At 41.8% G+C, this 21,113-nt stretch overlaps 1 protein-coding gene across 1 annotated transcript in view; it reads left to right on the forward strand.

Annotated features, from left to right (window-relative positions):
* The first annotated feature begins 655 nt into the window (after window positions 1-655).
* The window catches only part of afg2a (AFG2 AAA ATPase homolog A), a 128,139-nt gene continuing 107,681 nt past the window's right edge, over window positions 656-21,113 (forward strand). Inside the window, exons 1-10 of the mRNA XM_079669511.1 lie at window positions 656-892; window positions 1,879-2,003; window positions 2,187-2,344; window positions 3,672-3,730; window positions 3,898-4,542; window positions 4,836-4,965; window positions 5,091-5,147; window positions 5,567-5,690; window positions 8,562-8,663; window positions 9,027-9,180. Of these exons, the coding sequence (XP_079525637.1) occupies window positions 718-892; window positions 1,879-2,003; window positions 2,187-2,344; window positions 3,672-3,730; window positions 3,898-4,542; window positions 4,836-4,965; window positions 5,091-5,147; window positions 5,567-5,690; window positions 8,562-8,663; window positions 9,027-9,180 (1,729 nt within the window). The 5' untranslated portion in view covers window positions 656-717. The remainder of the gene's footprint in view (window positions 893-1,878; window positions 2,004-2,186; window positions 2,345-3,671; window positions 3,731-3,897; window positions 4,543-4,835; window positions 4,966-5,090; window positions 5,148-5,566; window positions 5,691-8,561; window positions 8,664-9,026; window positions 9,181-21,113) is intronic.

Consider the following 21,113-nt stretch of genomic DNA (forward strand, 5'->3'; position numbering starts at 1 on the left):
ATTACAAAAATAAATAAAAAAACTTAAAACAATCCTGTCCCAGAATAAAAATGTATGATGTGCTACATGATACCTACTGATGGCCAGTCATTTCAATCCAAATTGATACTTTAACCATTATGGAAACATATAAGCCGAATGTAAGACTCCATCGTTATAATGTTTCAAGTGTCTTCAAAAATATTGAATTATGTGTTTCTACTTCCTGGCAACATATAAACCTTTAAATTATATAATATTTCTATTGAATTTGGCATTACTTTTTTGGTTTAATTATTTTTTTTTTACTCGGAAACGCGTTTTTTTAATATATGCCGAATGAAAGACTGCATCTGTATAATGTATTTTATAGATTTAAACAAATTGAATAACGTGTTTATACTTATTGGCAACAAATACAACCTTCAATTATAAAAATGTTCTATTGAATATGGCACAACTTTTTTTTTCTAGTTTCAGGATCTTGTAGTTTATTCAACCAATACAAACCAAGGTTTAAAGGGGAAATAAATCCCTAATGTTGTTATTAAATCTCGTACTTTCACGTTACAATCCAATAAATAAAAAGTCAAATGTATAGTCAAAGGTGCCTTTCTGTGCATTTCGGGTGTTTACGGTAAAAGAAGGCGGGACTAAACTCTAACCAGGAAGTTTACATCAGCGCTCGGTGTTTACACATGTCTGTGTGCTCACGTGGGGGATCTTTCCAATATTAAAATGTCTTCAAAGAAAAATAAAAGCAAATCTAAAAGAGTGAGTGAGGGGGACAGCTCCCTGCTACCGAACGAGGGTTCCAGTGACACCTCCATCCTGCAGACATCCCGTAGCGATGGAGGAAGCTGCAAAAGTTTGAACTGCAACTCATTCATTGTCAACGATTTCATTGATAAAGGTAAGACTCCTGGACATTAACACAAGAGTCCAATAGTAGTTTGATAAAGGTGAAACGTTAGCATGTGTGAATGCATCAGCAGGTTAACAATCTGCAGATAAAGAACCGCTATGGTCCCTGTTGCCCTCAGAGATGCTGCTGGATGCTGATGTTGTTTAACTGTAAAGTGCTGTCAGTAGGAGACGATAGAGACATATTTCTGAGTTTTAGCTCAAGCAGATTGGTTTAAAATGAGACACTGACTGAGGCCACACCGGCTTTCAGGTTTGGGGATATTTGAGTGTTTGCATGCATATTTAGTGACATACATGTCATGTTTCTTCCAAGTCTTTCTAGGATGAAATACATTACATTACATGACATGTTACTTGTTAGATGCTTTTATCCAAAGCGACTTACATACTCAGTACTGTGGGCAATCCCCACAGGAGCAATTTGGGGTGAAGTGTCTTGCCCAGACACAACGACATGCTGACTGCAGTGGGGTTTGAACCTGTTCCGAACACCAACGCACAACCCACTGCACCAATACCCTCTGTGTGTATTTTTTTATCAGCAAAGGAATGCTGTCAGTGTCAATGTTGTGTCATACACATAAGACTACACAAATCAAACTTTCTTTCCAGTAAGACTCATTTCTGTACAAAAGGGGACTTTATTTTGTCTTCCCCTTCCTTTATTAGGTAAATCCCCCTTTGGCAAGTATGAAAAGGGGGGATGAATACAGCCAGACAAAATCGTTAAGATCTTAAAAGCTGTTAACATCTTTGTCCCGATGCTTACAGACAACAATGAATGAATCGCTAAACCCTTTACCCACAAAATAGGTTGTTTCTTGTCCGCAAGACCACAACTCAAATGCTAACTTAGCATTTTCTTCACCATTGTCAGAGCAGTAACTAGTGCTTTAGTTTGTATGAATTACGTTTGAATGTCGAACTTTTATTTGTGTATTTACTTTATATATGTGTTATCTTTCCTCCCAGCTGATGACAAAACACCCAAGAGTTGCAGATCGACTTTAGTCCAACTCAGCCTGAACTCAATGAAGTCAGCCAGTGTTTGCATCGGGAGGCCGGTGCTGCTGACGAGTCCCACCGGACAACAAGAGGTCTCTCTCCTCTCATCAGTTTCTATATCAGATATTTGCGAACAATTGTATCTTTAAAATCCAACGACTAACATAGTAAAAGGGTAATGCAGTTTTGCATGCCTTCAGTTCTACTTATTTCTGAGCTTTTGACTTGATGTGAATGATGTTGCTATTATTTGTCTCTTTTCTTCTGCCTTCCAGGTGTGTTTAGGATGGCCGGTTGTCACGTTTCCTAGTGGTAAAGTTGGTCTCCAGAAATGTGCTCAGAATAACCTCAGGGTGAAGTCAGGTGGAGAGGTGATGCTGCACCCCATCACAGGTCCTGTGCTTCAGGCTGTGGAGGTGGTCCTCTCCAACCGGTAACCTGCATCTGGCTCTCACTGACTAAAATACACATTATATTAAAAATGTCATGTTCACACTATACTTAGTTATACAACATTATAGGTATCTTATTCTCAGTTGCTAGTTCATTAGACACACTTATCTAATACTAATGCACTCTTTTACAACACTACTTCAAACAACTATATTATGAGATAGGAAATTCGAAATAATTAGATAAAAAGTCATTATGAGATACTTTGTCACAACAGACAAACCAGCTGCTCTTTGGCTCGACTTCTCCTATTTATCTTGACACGGAAATGGATTGTGCGTACATTGAGGACTACTTTAAACGTGGATTTACAACAGATGAAATACTTAATTTACTTGCTGATTTACATGGAGTTGTACTTAGCAAACGCACCCTTGAAAGGAGTTTAAGCAAGAAGCAGCTCTGGCGTTGAAAGAATAAAAGCGATGTGGCTGAGGTGGCAATCTTCATTGAACAGCAACTGGAAACATCTGGTCAGTGTCATGGTTACAGATGGATGCACCAAAGATGTTGGTTACATGGAATTGTGACTGACAGAGAAACAGTGCGAATACTGCTACAGTTATTGGATGGTGAAGGTGTTGAGGTTAAGAAACAGACTGCGAAGGCGCATCTACCACAGCTGTGGTCCAGACTATGTATGGCACATTGATGGTTACGACAAGCTTAAGCCATTTGGAATCGCAATCAGTGGATGCATTGACGGGTTTTCCAGAAATCATGTGCACTTCTTGATAAATGGCTTTTTATCTCATAATTTCGACTTTTTTATCTCATAATTATGACCTTTTTTTTTTAAGTGGCGGAAATGGGCTTCCATACATACTGTATGCACCAATCACATATCCACAAATCATAATGCTGCATTATTTATTGTATTTATGAAAGTGTTATTTAAGCCCATTTGAAATCACAATACAAATGGTTGAATAAGTTCTATGTTAATACATCATTGTAATAATGTATAAGAGTATCAACCATAATTCCATATCTCTGAAAATGCCTTTAGTTTGTATCAAATCAGCGTTATGTTGTGTATCTCAGGTAAATGCTGCCATCTGCTGGGGAAATGTCCTAACTGCAGTTCAAAAGCAAAACTTTCAAATAATAATAATTAGTATTGTCCGGATTGCATTTAACCACAAAATACATATATTTGTAACAATCTTCATCCACACAAATCTGTTTTTATTTAACATGATATGACATATTTATTTATATTGTTTTATAATCTGTAATTTATAAAGGTTAAAATCATTACAAATGTCTTAATGGTTAATTCTCACATGCCTATAACTTTCTTTCAGGTCAAAAGATGAGACACTAGAGACAGATGAGTTCAAGAACTTCTTACTGAGGTCTCTGGGTAAGTCTCTTTTTCACACTATTACGTGATTTGTGATATGTCGTAAATCATTTGGAACCATTTTCCAATATGGCGAAAAATGAATATTGTGTCCTGGTTTTGAATTGCTGTCTATGTTCAGTTTTTTTCGGTGAAATAACTCTACTGGTTTGTCCGTCTTGTCCCAGTTGGGAATATCCTCCTGCCAGGAAATGTCGTCCCCTTGACCTACTTCGGCCGGTCATGCAATCTCCGGGTGGAGACCGTAAGAGGGGATGATGGACTCTCCCTCCACAGACCATCTCCCCCCTCAGGAACCCCCCCTGACCCAGAGGAGTCCTCCGTGATGGACTCAGTGCTGGACTCCACCTCAGCCGACCTCTCCCTGCAGCTCAGCCTGCTCACTGTGGACGATAACGGCTCTGACGGGGCCCCAAGCTCAAATGGAGAGTCGGGTCCTGCAGCCAGCACCCCACGACGACCTGCCCACCTCTCCTCCCTCTCCTCCCCCCTCTCCCCCCCCACTGCTCCCTGCACCCCGTCCTCCCATGATTCTCCTGCAGAGGGGTCTTACAGTCTGGAGAGCTCACAGCAGGCTGATAGTGTCCCCACAGCTCCCCCTGGTGGAGCTCAGAGTTCGGACACCTTCTACTGCCTCTCCTGCTCCACTAAAGTCAGCTTCAGAGACCGAGCAGGGCAGGAGGACCCGGATGCTGAAGCTCAAAGGTCAAAGGTCAAATACTGCATGATTGGAGGGCTCAGCAGCCAGCTGGACGTCATCAGAGAGACCATCGAGCTTCCTCTGAAACATCCAGAGTTATTCTCCAAATATGGTACGTGTTTCAGAATCAGCATCAGGCTTACACATACAAGGAGTTTGCTTTGGTGTATAATGAGGACATTTTCAAACTTAAAATGGTGCATGCATAATCACAATAAAAGGAATCATTTGTACAAAGGAGAAAGTATAGATTAATTTAAAAAAAGGAAATGCACAAAAAAGTAAGTAGTACAATACAAATATGACAGTAGCTCTAAAAATAGAGTATCTTCAGTAAAGCAGGATTTCTACTGGGTCTTACTTCAACTTAAAACAAGATTTAATTGCAAGCTGTTTTCTCTGCAGGTATCCCACCTCCCCGAGGAGTCTTACTATACGGTCCCCCAGGCACCGGGAAGACTATGATTGCACGAGCCATAGCCAATGAGATTGGAGCTCACATGACGGTCATCAACGGCCCCGAAATTGTTAGCAAGTACGGTCAAATTGCTCAAGTATCACTTCCCTGAATGAATTTGAATTGTAATGCAAACCTGACCAAAGTGATGGAATTGTATAGTCACCCAGATTCAATAATGATGTTGTTTCATGTCTTTGCAGATTTTATGGTGAAACGGAGGCAAGGCTAAGGCAGATATTCACTGAGGCGTCTCAGAGGTAAAGTTTTAAATGGTTAATCCCATTATTACCTCTAGCATAGTGTGTTTTCCTTATATGCAACCTAATGCTTTCTTTGTGTTCACCGCTGTCTTTAAACATGTTCATTTTGAATCTTAATTGTAAAGATCCACCACTTGTACCACCACTAATAGAGTAATCATTTATTTTTGTGCAATAAACTAGCAAATTAAGCCACAATACTTACCATATATTAATTGCAGTACGCCAATAATAAACAATAGCTAAAGATGAATGTGCTCAAACCAAATATTAAACACATTCAAAGAGCACGACCAATGACATTTGATTTATGATTCAAAGCTCTGCACCTAAAATAAAGTCTTCATGATCAGCTTGTGATTTAGCATTTTACAGTCTTGTTGGCGGCTTTTCTCTCATTTTCATTTGATTTCCAGACAACCTGCGATAATCTTCATCGATGAGCTGGACGCTCTGTGTCCGAAGAGAGACGGAGCGCAAAACGAGGTGGAGAAACGAGTCGTTGCTTCTCTGCTGACTCTGATGGACGGGATTGGTTCAGTGAGTTTGCTTTTTGACCCTCCTGCAATTGACCACTTTTTTTTAATGAGCCCTGCTCTCCCGTGATATCTTTAAAAAAAATCCATATTTGAGTTACAAAATGACATGTTCAGTAAATTCAGATTATGAAACAAGCTCTATGCTCCTAAAGTACAATGCAACGTTGTTTAAATGTGTTCTCATGCCAAGGTAACTTATCTGAGTCAACTAAGTTTCCACTTAATATATACGTTATACACTAAGTAGCAGAGGTGTGACTCGAGTCCGACTCGAGTCACGAATTTGATGACTTGAGACTCGATTGGCAAAATCACAAAACACTTGCGACTCGACTTGGACTTGAACACCAATGACTCGGGACTTGACTTGGACTTGAGCCTTCTGACTTGAGTTGACTTGATACTTTAATTCAGAGGTCTCCAACACGCCGATCGCGAGCTGCCGCTAGAAGAGCAGGCTCTCGTCAGGGAGAGCAGAATCTTCAGCCGCTCCTACTCTTGCTGAGAATCCTTGCAGGCAGGGGCGGGACTTTATTTAGCTGGGCCACGATGCGGCCAATCATATGCGAGGACACACTAGGATCATACCATTATGTGAAAGAAGGGTTGGGGGCACAGCAGGTGTAGTGGTACAGGCCAGCTGCACAGAGCGACGGGGAGACGGATTTAAATGCAAGCGCGTCGGAAAAAGTCAAGAAGTGAGCGAAAACCGAAAAAAGAAGCAGCATTTCAATGATATTGGAAAAAGTAAAGCTGAGTGCAGGATTTGTAAAGTGAAAATAACCTTCAGAGCAGGGTTTTGTTTTGGTACCCACTCAGGATTTATTGCCAGAGGTGGGAGAAGTTCAGATCTTGTACTTGAGTAAAAGTACCAGAGTGTAGGAATACTCGGTTACAATAAAAAGTCCTGCATTCAAAATGTTACAAGTAAAAGTACAAAAGTATTAGCATCAAAATATACTTAGTACCACCTGCAGAGGGATCTAGATGCAGGTGTTCTTTCCCCCATAGAGAGCGCCTCGCTGCACATTAGCCCTTGCATAAAGATAGATTGTGGGTCCCTTATAACATGTTGTACACAGTGGAAATAAACATTCTGGTCACCTCAACACCAGGGATCTTATACATTAAACTCCTTCTGAATCAAACCGTCATGGTAGCCTTACCTTACTGATCCCTCTCAAAATAGTTGCTTTACCAGCAGAGAGAAAATGGATTATTAAATTATTAATGTGACTAATAAAGGGAAGTTTGATTATTAAGTATTATTCTGTTGATCGATGTCATTACATTTGGTGAAAAGCACATAATGACTTGTTTAAGACTCGTTTTGTCAAAGTTTAGTACTTGGACTTGACTTGAACTTACCCATCCTGACTTGAGACTTGACTTGGACTTGAGCGCAAAGACTTGAGACTTGACTCGGACTTGCAAAACAATGACTTGGTCCCACCTCAAGTAGTGATGGCCACTTCCTTCTATGTGTTTCTTTTTGTATACTTTAGCCAGTGTTATAGCACGAAATATACATTTTTCTTTCTCTGGAGATCTGCTTTAAATTGAGCAAAGCTTGTTCTGAACACACATGACTGAAGAACCCAGCGCTCCTAGCAGATTGCTCTGTCAGGAAATGCTCTCAGTGGAAACGCAGACCGTCATGCAGAAGCCATCTCTGCCTGCTGGCCGGCCTTCACACACTGTGGGTTGATTCTCTGGGGTGTTGTTAGTCCTCCAAGCGCTCTGTCAGTGCCTGATGATGAGGAAAAAGATGGTTCCCCCACACGCACATGCGCGCGTGCACGCACACACACACACACACACACACACACACACACACACACACACACACACACACACACACACACACACACACACACACACACACACACACACACACACACACACACACACACACACACACACACACACACACACACACACACACACACACAACAGGAGCCTGGGAAATAAATCACCTCAGGTTGCCATGACCTGCCAATTTGGCATAACTTTATCGGCAAAGCACATCCCCATGACCGCAGTGCATGAAGGATTGGTGATATCTCACACACACACACACACACACACACACACACACACACACACACGCACAACGCACACGCACACACAGATGATCCAAGGTCACCAGCACTGATTGGTTTTGGGAATGTGGATAAAGCACTTCCTGCTCCTCTGCATTCTTTCTCGCACTGTAATTTATTTTTGTTTCAATTCTCCCTGCGGTGTCGAAAGGTGGAACAAATATTTCTCATGTTGCATGCAGACCACCCCGAGAAACACGGGTTTAACACCGGGCCGAGGGCAGATATTCTCTGAGGCTGTGCTTATGGAAATCGACTGGATAAAGCCACACATGCTTGGTCATCAAGTTAGACCCAAGGCTGTTTCTCTTAGCTCCTAGAAAGTTGATATCGATGACTCAACAGTTTGCATGTCATTTCCTGGTGTATATCTCAGCCAGCACAGCAGATTTGGCAGTGTTTGTGTGAAATATACCAGACCGCATCCATCATCTGTTTCATAACACTTTTGATGGTGTTTAAACAAGTCTGAGCGCTACCAAAGCTTTTTGAGTGGACAAGCACACCTGAACTTCAATGGTAATACATACTGTGGTATTACTGTGTATGTATGAATGAATCTACCACAGTATCAATATTTAATTTCACGGTTATAGTAAATACAAGTTTACCGGGAGATTCCTAGTGTAACCCCGACCAAGGTCATACTGTAGGCTTACTGTATGATTTTGTTAAATGTCTTGGTAAATACTTTGTCTTAAGGAATGCACAGCCCAACGTCACATTTTCTCGGATACAACTGATTTGTGATTTTTTTCCTATCCTTGCAGGAGGGTCACTCAGGTCAGCTGATAGTTCTGGGGGCCACAAACCGGCCCCATGCCATCGACCCCGCCCTGCGCCGCCCAGGACGCTTCGACAAGGAGCTGGAGGTGCGTAAAACCACACTTTAGGGGAATCATAAGACTTTCTTTTATTGTAAATGTAGCTTATTCTTCAGTTATAACCCACAAATAGCAACGTGTGCTCCTTTAACGCCCTTCTGTTTGTTTATAGTGAATGAATCTGGTCAAACTAAATAGTAATATCCACATTTTCGGATGTTTGCTTTTTCACAATATTAAATTAACAATCAGACCTACTGAAAATGTCTCTGTAAAGCTCTGAGAAGTGCTGTACTCCATTAATTCATGGTTTGGGGTTCCTCAGGGTTCATATTGAGTACCACTACAATTTCAGTTTAGATACAAATGTCTGTAATACAATTTCTTGTTCTATTCATTTCACTATGGCAGGTGGGAGTTCCTACTGCTGCCGAGCGTGCAGATATTCTGCAGAAGCAGCTGAGCTTCGTGCCGTGCAACGCCACCAGCGAGGAGGTGACGCAGCTGGCCGACGCTGCTCACGGATATGTAGGAGCGGACCTCGCAGCTGTTTGCAAAGAAGCAGGCAAGTAAACACTCTCCTACTGTCATACAGGAAGTCAAAATGCAGAGGAAAAAACATGTTTCCCTGTCCTGTTACCTTTATGGCCGTCTGAATGTGGTCTGCCGCCTTGAGTCCTCTCTCCTCATGATGTACAACATGTCCTGCAAAGGCAAACCTTTCTCTTCCCAGAAATGCATCGATAGATCCTGAGAAAGTCTAAAAATCCATATCATAAAAATACCGCACCAACCAAGAACATCCACAGCTACTTTGACCAGTTGTTCTGTTCTTTTTAATGATTTCCCTCTTCCCGAAACCAACATCATTTAGGAAACCAAAACAAAGTCGCACATGCCAGCTGGTCCGAAGAGGCTCATCATCTTTTAGTAGTTCGGTTTGACTCGTGGACGCCAACCGACGAGCAAACTGCGTACCAACAACAGTTTGTTATTGAGCTTTAGGTACATCTGACTCAACCTCTGCTTTTAACCCAAACCACAATCCCTGGTGACTTATCCCTTCCTAAATTAGTTTTTAACAGTTTTTTAGATGTTTTCTCGGAGAGTCTGACATGCCTGCTACACAGAAGGTCAGCCATTCTTTGATATTTGCCATAAAGGAAGCTGTGTGTTTCTGTGGTGTTCAGATCCCAGTGAGAGAAACCACTGAAACCACCACTTGTTGTGAAATTCCTTTGCCCCCTCACCCCTGATGCCACAAACCAATCCACCTCACATCCTGAGCTTATATAATGTATGTGTGTATGTGAATGTGCTCGATTGTGGGTGTGTGTGTGGGATTGAACGAGCACACGCACATTTGTTTTTTCTGTGTGTGACCCCGTGCGCCTCCTGGGTGGTCTCAGTCCTGCGGTACGTGGCATATTGCATTTCCAGCTGAGGAGGCTGCTGTGCGGAAGCGCTCCGGCGGAGAGCGTGATTTACCGTCCGCAAAGGGTCAGACGTGACTGGCAGTGTTTTCTGAGAAACCTCCTCGCGCCCCAGAGGGAGACAACAGCCTCCCCCCAAAACCCTGATTCACTCCGCTCACTTCCCTCAAAAGCCTCCAAACCCAAATGACTAAACAAACACAGGCCCTCGCAAGCACGCCGCAGGAGAACGAACAGAATCAGATCGCATTTAATGCTTTGTTTCTTTCTGTCGGCTCGTTCGGCGCGGACATAAAGCACAGATGAAATACAAACTGAGGAGAGAAATCTGAAATGGAATACAAACACAGCTTCAGAGTTGGCATCCACTTGAAATGCAGCTTGCTTGTAGTCTGGTTTCATTCACACAGTAAATGTCTTTCTAGGATATTAGCATTAGCAGTCTAACACCTAATTGTTAACCTAGCCATTTAGCTTACTATCTTAGCTATACTTACCACAGCCTTTAGAAACATTTACATAAAATCAATCTTTAGATGAACGATATATCAGAACACACGTTTTTAAGAGGTTTAAAAGAAAGTGTATACTCTATGTATGATATTTATGTTACGCTACGTGTCTCTGCTAACGAAACAAGCTTGACTGTTAGCTTGAGATTAGTCAAAGAAACATGTAGGTAGTAAAGCTTTCAGTGTTCATATTACAAACCTATTCATTAAATAACATGTGGCATATAACAACAGTAATGCTCAGTTTAACGATACTGTGATTATCAGTAACTAAACTGAACTTACTAAATTATGCATTTTCCACAGAAATACTTCTTTTAACTCGAAGATAAGACGCTAATCGTTCATATCCTGTTCCCTTGTCTTAAAGTTACAATTATTTTGGGTAGGTAGGCTTTGGTTAATGCAAGCTTAAGATATGTCACCTTTTGCTTTACTTGTATCATGCCAAGCTTCATTAGACTTCATTTACACCTTAACATTAACCCCTTTCTTCTACCGGTTGCATTGAGCTTCAGAAACTATGAAAGAGAAGACTATCGTGCTATAGTATGATGCATTTTTATTTGCATCTGAGCTCATTTTCTGAAATAATCCACAACACAATGGATGCATATTTTTGTCTTTCTGGCGAGGGAAGCAGGATGTTGGATGACTTCATCTCTCCAAGATGCACCTTTGTGTCTGCTTTGTTTGAATGGATGACAAAGCAAGGTCAGGTCTCAGCACTTCAGACGATACACTTTGCCACAGTGGCGTTAGTGTTTACTCTGATAGGTGGACAGGAAATTGAAATATAATTAAATAATATTCAAATTGACTTGTGTGTAAGGATCCACCTGCACCAAATCCTTATACTACTGCACATTGTATGGCCTCACATAAACAGATGCTCACACACACACACACACACACACACACACGATACACACACACTAATACACACACACCGACACACACACGCACACACGCATGCAAGCACACACACACACACACACCGACACACATCTACCATGTATACATCACTTCAGGGGACACTACATTGACTTACATGCATTTCCTGAAGACTTATCCTAACCTTAACCATAACCAACACATGCCTGACCCTTACCCTAATCGTAACCCTAACCTATTATTCACCCTAAAATTAATGATTCCCCTCATGGGGACCTCCATTATGTCCCCATAAGGGAGGCGAGTCCCCACACGTGACTTTGTAAACAGATTTAGGTCCCCACAAGTATAGTAATGATAGGACACACACACACACACACCGACACACACACACACACACACACACACACACACACACACACACACACACAAACACACACACACACACACACACACACACACACACACACACACACACACCTACCATGTATACATCACTTAGGGGACATTACATTGACATACATGCATTTCCTGGAGACTTATCCTAGCCTTAACCATAACCAACACATGCCTAACCCTTATCCTTATACTAACCCTAACCTATTATTTACCCTAAAATTAATGATTCCCCTTATGGGGACCTCCATTATGTCCCAATACGTGACTGTGTTCACAGATTTAGGTCCCCACAAGTATAGTAATGATCACACACACACACATACACACACACACACACACACACACACACACACACACACACACACACACACACACACACACACACACACACAGAGAAGTTGATATCTGTTTTTTCCTTCTCTGCCTGCATTGAGAGGAAGCTGAAGAGGCACACTGACACGTCGAGTAGGAACTGCAGTTGTTTCCTTCTGCTGCTCAGGTAACAATGAGCGGCTGGGGGAACGTATGCTCCGACGCACCGTTTCCTGAAAAAGAAAAATAGGGGGGGCGGGGGGGAGATAAATGTGACGGCTGCAACACACTAGGGTCACGCACATAGATACAAACCCTGCACAGCTGCAGAGAAGCATGCGCACAAAAAGACTTCTGATGCACGCACACACGAGAAGAATGTAGGGTTTCACATCCTGCTTTTAGTACAATACCAACCTGCTTATAGATCTGAGAGCATTTCAATAACGGTTTCATCTCTGGAGGAAAAGCAGTGGCTTTTCTTTGCGTTTTTTTCTTCTTATGTGCATGGAAAGTTTGATGTCATTCAGGAAGTTTTGTTTGTCCTCTCTGAGTTGTAAGGAGCCTCCAGACACAACTTCTTGCCGACAGATGTGTTACATAATCAGAACTTAATTGCAGTTGATCACGGATCGGCCGGTTTAGAACGTAATGTAATGCACACTCCTTCAAGATCTATTAAAGTCTGTTTCATTCAGGGCTCCTCAAATCCCCTGTAAGCCTCTGCTGAGCGCACAAATTATTAAGACAATCTGCGCTTCACATCATGTGCACTGAGCGAGGGGATCCAGGTTGAACGCTGTGATCCCTCCAAGGTAGGATTTTAAACCTGGAGAGGAAAACACAGGAATGTGGCTTAAGAATGTGACATCCTGTTTACGTTTACTTTTCTGCAAAATACATCTGTATAGATCACTTTGCTGTAAAAATGAATAAACCACAGTTTTCAATGATCTAATAATAACAAAAACCTACTTTAGTTTAGTTTCACAGCTAGCTGTCCATACATTGAATTGCATGTTAGGTTTTGTTCCCTAAAAGATAAAAATACATGTCATAAAGCTTAAAATATTCCCTACACATATTTAAGTACTTAAAATAACTGTTACATTACATTTGTTAGACGCTTGTATCCAAAGCGACTTGCATACTCAATACTGTGGACAATCCCCACAGGAGCCATTTGGGGTGAAGTGTCTCAGGGACACAACAACATGCTGACAGCAGTGGGGTTTGAACCTGTGCTCCTCCGAACACCAACGCACTAGTCCACCGAGCCACACGCCTGTTGATAGAAATTCAATCAATGAGTGGTTTTGCCTAAAGAGGTAAAGCCAGTCTTTTACACAGAAGTTAGGAAATGGCCTGATGTTTTGTTAAGGTAAATATTTTCCTACATTTCTTAAGCCTTCTTATTCCCTCTCATCACCCACCAAAGAAATGTCGCAGACTTTCTCGTATTGTTTACTTTTTCCGTCCCGTGGAGTACATTTTTCCAAAGTATTTGACAAGATTTTCCAATAAAGTAAAAAGTACTTTTGTGTAGCAGAACTTTTTGTTACTTTCTTAACCTTTTTCTGAATGATTTTGAAACCACTGCGCTAGATGCCCTCTGAATATATCAATCAATCAATCAATTTTTATTTATATAGCCCAATATCACAAATGTTACATTTTTCTCAGTGGACTTCACAGTTTGTACAGAATATCAGTATGACAATACGACACCCTCTGTCCTTAGACCAGGGGTGTCAAACTCAAATACAGTGGGCCAAAGTAAAAAAACGGGTACTAGTCGAGGGCCGGACTGGTTCAATGTTTATTGCAAAACTTATTGAAATGAACTTATTGCACATATTAAACCTGGAACTAACAAAGCTTCAATTATTACCTATAAAAACAACATTAAACATTAAATAATCAGTTCATTCATTTCTTATGGCTCTATCTGCAGCTTTTCCAGAGTCATTTCTTATGATTACATTTCTCCACAGGCCAACAACAGCTTTAACAAAACTATTTCCCCTCAAAGAACAAACCAAACATGCCCTGTTGTTGTGAGAAAGAAAGTGCAGAAGGAAACATCCATGTAAACTCAGGTTGCTGCTCTGTGATGCTAGTTCAGATACTTGGCATCTCATCTTGGGTGCAAGGTCATCAATGTTTGGGGTCAGGCTCTGAGCTGAGGAGACCCTCGGAGTGAAGGTGTGCGTGCAATATACCGGCGGGCCAGATCTAACAGTAATTAGAAATTATCCTGCGGGCAGAAATGAAATCCACCAGCCTGATTTGGCCCCCGGGCCTTGAGTTTGACACATGTGCCTTAGACCCTCACATCGTACAAGGAAACACTTCCAAAAAAGGAAAAACCCCACAGTTTAAAGGGGAACATGGGAGAAACCTCAGGGAGAGCAACAGAGGAGGGATCCCTCTCCCTGGACGGACAGACGTGCAATAGATGCCGTGTGTAAATCAAAGAGATAATACATTTTACAGCGTAGGTAGACCAAATGTTTGGGAATGCATGTGTCTGTAATAAGAAGACTAATCCACGAGGATGTCAACAATCCTGTGGGAGCCATCAGGGAAGTAGTACGATGAGTCAGGCAGGACCGCAGAGACAGATTCAGCACCGACTGATATAACGTCTGATTGGTTTGATAATGTTCAGTGAATACATAGTTGCCGTATTAAACGTGTTGGCAGCGTAGTTTTTAATCTCAAAACTCAATTCAAAGTGTATGATTAGATTGAATCACTGCTTCACTTCTCACTGCTGCAGATAGAAGGTTCAGACCCTTTAGATGAACTGTAGTAACCTCAAAGGAAGGCCTCTAGTGAGAACATGTTCTACTGCTGGGGGGTAAACAGGCTCAGCTGCGAGGGGTGAATGTCAGCGTGAAGGCAGATAGAAATACTCCTCTGAATTCTTCTTCATTTTATTATACCATATTTGAATCGATGTCAGCATTTTAAAGAGGCCCTATTGTGGTTTTCCCTTTCCTTCCTGAAGTGTCGTATATTTATTTTGAAAGAACATACTTAACATTCATCTGTTTGCAACTCTCATATATCATCAATACTCCAATTACTGTATATAGACTACTCTGCACGGTTCCTATCATGTTCCGTTTCTATTTCTATTTTATTCGTAAATATCGTAACAATCAAATCACGTATCTCAGTAAGTGTGTTGTCGATGCTCAACTTGTTTAAGACTCCCTCCTCCTCCTCCTCCTCATCCTCCTCTTCCTCTGAACTCCATCTGTCTCAGTTACCGTGTGTGAAGTGGACATGGCTTTCATCATGCTTTCTGCAGGTTGACAGATTTATGCACACATTAAGATGATGTGCTGGACTCTGTTAGTCACAGCAGAAAAATGTACAGCCTGCACGCCAGTAACTCTGTTTATAAAGCTTTCTGAAGGCCTTCCTGTGTTTCTGATGCAGCTCCTCGTCATTGTGACTGCGCTCTGTCAGACCTGTGGCTGCACGCACTCTGCTACTGGACATCGTCTCAGTCAGGTTTTATTTGTTTGTTAGCATTAGAGCTTTACGATTATGTTGCTTTTCAGGTTAAGGGTCTAATGATGCAGCAAGTTATGAAAAAACATCTGAGAAACATTTGTGATTCTCCACTATGAAACCTAATTGACTTCAAATGCTTACTCCAGATGTGATTGTATGATGCAGGTCTGCAAAGCTAATTGGTATACAATAATGTTTTTCTTTTGCAATTTAATAAACCAAAATCAGCATAAAAGCTGAGCAAAGCCCAACATCTTCACTAATGGCCATTTTCCACTGCAGGGCCTTGCTCGGCTTAGTACGGTATAGTTCGGCCTCGTTAGGCCAGGCTCACTTTATGCTACGTTTCCATTACAGTTTAGGAACTGGGGCGGTAACTATAGTAACGCAGTGTAGATGAAGCCGTGACCTTTAATGCGAATCAGCCGTTAGCTGTTAGCCCTCAGAGCTCACAGCTCCTCATATCTGTTCAGAAACTAGACACAAGTTAAACACAAACCACAGACTGTCTGTGTCATGGAGAGTACAGTCGCTGGTTTATTTATGTCTGTAGGCCGTTGTTGTGAATGTGGACGGTCGAAGCATTACTGCGTTAGCTTAGCCGATCTACATTCAGAAAACACGTATTTTAAAAGGTGTTTCGCCTGCCGTCTGTCTGCAGACTTGTCAAAGCATTAGTTCATGGTTTTTACTAACCGGTATCAGTATGTTGTTACTTCGGCATCATTTTGAAACGTGTGTTACAATTAAATCATGGTCAAATATGTTCATTTTGTTGTAGTTGCCAGCGATTCTCTCACTAGTTTAGCATACTAGCCGCCTCCCGTATCATTACCAGAACTCTTTCCATTGATCATATCACTCCGGTTCTCCAACAACTCCATTGGCTCCCCGTTAAATACTGCATAGACTTTAAAGTGTTGCTCCTCACCTTCAAAACCCTTCAATCTATTGCACCTCCATATCTCGCTGAACTCCACACTCCCTCTCGTGCCCTCCGATCCTCCTCTGCCTTCCTACTCACTGTACCTTCTACCCGCCTGACCACCATGGGGTCAAGAGCCTTCAGCCACTCTGCCCCCCGTCTCTGGAACTCTCTCCCACAAGACATATTCAATATCTTAATAATTTTTCTAAACTGATTGTTGTTTTTAAGTCTTTGTTTTTAAGTCTTGTATTACTGTGTGATCTTCTTTGTTGCTTGTTTTTAATTATGCTCTGTAAGGTGTCCTTGAGAGCTTTGAAAGGCGCCCATAAATAAAATGCATTATTATTATTATTATTATTATTATTATTATTACTATTATTATTATTATTATTATTATTATTATTATTATTATTATTATTATTATACTCAGCCCGGTTGTTGGCCCGGAAAGAACCTCGATTTTGGAGAGCCAGAAAAACTGTGAAAAAGTACCCGCTAGCTGGAACTATGCCTAGTGGAAACGCAACCAAAAACGAAATGCGCCATTAGTGACCTAATCAACTCTGAACATGTGGCCTTTTGTATCTTTATACAACTTTTAAAAGACAACTATTCTGTACAATAAACGCTATTTCACAAGGAAAATGCATAGCTAACATTATATTACCAATCATTTAATCACATTGAAGCATTTAATTAACTATTTGATCATTTGTTGGTCTTTAAGTATTTTGTTATCATTCAAAAATGGCGGAGAAATGCTATTTTCAGCGATTTAAATATATATGGAGATATCCTCCATATTTAAGGGAAAATCTTTGATTGTCAGAATATTTAAAGGCATTTCCTTAGACTTTAAGAAACTGGCGTGAATGCTATTGTGTTGTTATTTGCAACCCCACCAATGTTTACCTAAAAACAGTTAGCCAAACATTTTAAAGTCCATGTTAGAAAATGCAGATTCAGATCAGATTTTAGAAAGACCTTCACTTGTGTGAACCTAGTTTATATAGAAGTATAGAAGAAGAGTAAAGTAGACAGCCAGCTGAAGGTGTTCATATTTATGATCTCTGAGAGACGTCCTCTGATATAACCACATAGGACCTCATTTCTTCTGATCTTACTTCCCCAAACGTTACATTGACCCGGTTCCCAGCTCGGCACAGATTATACAAAACATCTCTTCAATAACGAGGCCCTCGAGGTGTTTCGTGTGTCGTTGGAAGCTCTCATGTGGTCTGCTGGAGCCTCGCAGACTCTGGGCGTCTCTCTGTCGTCCTGTTGGCGTTCCACTGATCCCGGTGCGAGCAGATGACTCACTTCCAAAGTCTAAACAGTGCTAAATGTGTGTGTGTGTGTGTGTGTGAGGGCGCACGTTTGTCCCAGTGTGTATGCGTGCGCGTGCTTGTTTGGTTTGTGCCACATCCGGGCGCACTGTTTACACGCCTCTCTAAACAGGGGAAGCCCACTGGATCAAAAAAAGGGCCAGTCGAATTGATTATGTGGAATAATAAACACACAACTCTGCACTTTGTCAGCTGAAAGCTCTTTTGGTTTGGCGGCAAAGATCAGGCTCAATATTTAACAACCGCTTCTCCGAGTTAGACTAAACGGCCGACATGATTTACCGGGTAATTGTGCAAAGTGATTTGGCTAACACTCTTCAGTCCTCTAAAGATAAATACTTTCTGCATTGAGAAGAAAAGCGGCGGCAAAAAATGAGTTTTGTGTGTTTGACATAAATTCTGCAGTAGGAGACTAAATGGGCCAAACACCGCCGAATGCTCGCTGATGTTTACAGCGGACGCCTTGCCTTATAAAGCGCTTTTTCCAACTCGTTTGTCCTTTTAAAGACTCTGCAGGAATTTCAAGACAAGCCACATAAATATCAGTCGGATCAGCATGTGAAGTTTATTTGAGGCCTCTGTTTATAAAATCCGGAAATGTGCTGCTTGTACTCCTTAACCCCAGCACTTACCTTTACCCAGTGACAGCTGTGTGTGTGTGTGTGTGTGTGTGTGTGTGTGTGTGTGTGTGTGTGTGTGTGTGTGTGTGTGTGTGTGTGTGTGTGTGTGTGTGTGTGTGTGTGTGTGTGTGTGTGTGTGTGTGTGTGTGTGTGTGTGTGTGTGTGTGTGTGTGTGTGTGTGTGTGTGTGTGTGTGTGTGTGTGTGTGTGTGTGTGTGTGTGTGTGTGTGTGTGTGTGTGTGTGTGTGTGCGTGCTTGCATGTTTGGAGTGTGTGAGCTTGTGTATTAGTCTTTGTCATATCCATGTGTGTGTGTATGTGCACTTTTAAGAGCACATATTATTGCGGTGTTTCAGCTCCGGGAACAGATGTTGGGTTTTGTAAATACAGGTGCGGAGAGTGCTCCGGAAGCCCCGGCGAGTAATGAAAACGTTCCTGCGGTTTTGTGATGGTGTAATGCCCAAAGTATTTCTCAATTCATCTGAGGACAGTGTCGCAGGAGGGTGTTTAAACACAGCGCTACACAATGCAACATTGAGCTACACACACTCCTAATTCTTCCCTGTTGAAAAGTGGAATGCATTGAAGTGCAGATTCCTCCTCGCACACCTTCCTCATGATGATCCGCTGTCTCTGACAATGGAGCTCTGTGAGGCTTTCCCCTTTTTGAAGTTCTCTTCTAACCTCCGTCATCATCATTTTTCTTTTGGAAGTGGAGGTCTCTTGAGTTTACTTGCAGATGCAAACATAAAACTTGATGATCCAGCTGCACCGTGCACACAATACAGGGCAGTGTCCAAACGGTTTTGTATACCTATTCAAAGAAAAGCCTTTGTTTGGTTTATAGCTTGAACGAAATTGTACTTTCGGAGCCAATGTCAGTGTTTGAGAGCTGTTTCTTTGTTTCGTCAACATAAGAACATTATCATACGTGTATTCATCAATGTTTAATTCGCTGTCTTAACAAAAGGTGGTCAATCTAATGGAGACATATCGTAGTTTTTTTTCGAGATACCCGTATATATATTTCATCGTCCAGTCTCTACTGTGGATCTACTGTGGCTGAAAAGTTTGGACAGAATTTAGTCAGCCTCTCTCAAACCACAGCATCAACAACATACTGCAGTTCATATTTAGTTCTATACCAAGAAACTCTCTTTGGAGGTAACATGCATTGGCCAAAGGGAAACAATACCAACCTTTTTTTGACTCCAACCAGCAAAGGATACTGTTGCGCTCCTGTCGCATACTGACATGTTATTCACTGAAACTGCAGTCCATACTTTTGCCTCCCTTTTGTTTAGTTATTTTGTTGCTTGGTCTCTATCCTGAAGATTAGTTTTGGACGTCCTCAGACGAGGTGTTGTGTTGTAGTAACAATATATCCCTCTGTTGGGCTCCTGTATCCTGATGGGTTGTGAAAGGGTTTTACTAAATGAGAATGGCCCCATAATGACTGGGGCAGCTTCTCTGATTTCTAAGGCTGTCCGACAGACACAGCTCCCAGCTATTCTCCCAGGCTTGGTCCATGATAAATTGATTTGTGGACGATTCGATGCCGGTTGAAACTGAATCTGCATCAAAGCCTGTCAGAATATGAGGGTTCATGTGATGCGTTGACATTACGTGTGGTGTCATCACACCATGAGGTATCTCCAGGTATAATGTTTTAGCATTAAAGGGTTTGATTCTGTAGTAGAGGGGACCCCCAGAGAGAAGGTCTAGAGTTCAGTGTTTCGGACCAACATATTTAAAGTATGACCATTTCTGTTAAAAAAAACAACACGAACTGTCCCCCCCCCCCCCCCTCTTCTCCCTGGCCAGCTTTAACTCTGTCCTCCATATGTTTAGGCCCTGCTGTGAGGTTTTGCAAATGTGCATTCTTGTACATTTAAGGGGCCCCTGCTTCTCTCAATTCCCACTGGATCTCGGCACATTTGAAGCATTCTGGATAGAGAAGGATTGCGAGAAAGAAAAAAAAAAGGAGTAGAAGAAAATTAGTCCACATAAGGTTCAGATTAAATTGTGTTGTGTTGCCTCTTTTTTTTCTTCTTTCTCCTCCCTTCCCATCGGATGTTTTCATAACCAAACCAAATGTGTGCTCGGAGTCGGCCAAGAGCAGTCAGGAGAGAGAGGACCCCTGAAGCAAAACGTTGAAGTCACGTCGCTGAACGGAGTTTCCGCTGCCCTCCGGGTTCAGACCCCATTCTGTTCCTCTGCAAGGCTTCTCGTGACTGCTGGACAAAGTGCTACGCTCACTCTTCAGTTGATTCTCCGTGAAACGTTTGTTAAACATTTGTCAGCTGCATTTTCCGTCTCCAGGACTTATATTAAGCCTTATTGACGAGCCCCCTTTAGCTTTCTGTCTACTCACACTGCTATCAATTATTATCCAACTTTTAAGTGCTGTGTTCGTGATTGAATCAAGAAATACAACTTTTGCAGATATGTTGAGTCTGCAGTAGCTCCAAATGTGTTATGGAAAAAAGCCAGTAAGACTTTACTCTAATAATACTTCATATATCAAC

Source organism: Notothenia rossii (genome assembly GCF_949606895.1).
Source record: "Notothenia rossii genome assembly, chromosome: 3".
Classification (NCBI taxonomy): Eukaryota; Metazoa; Chordata; class Actinopteri; order Perciformes; family Nototheniidae; genus Notothenia; species Notothenia rossii.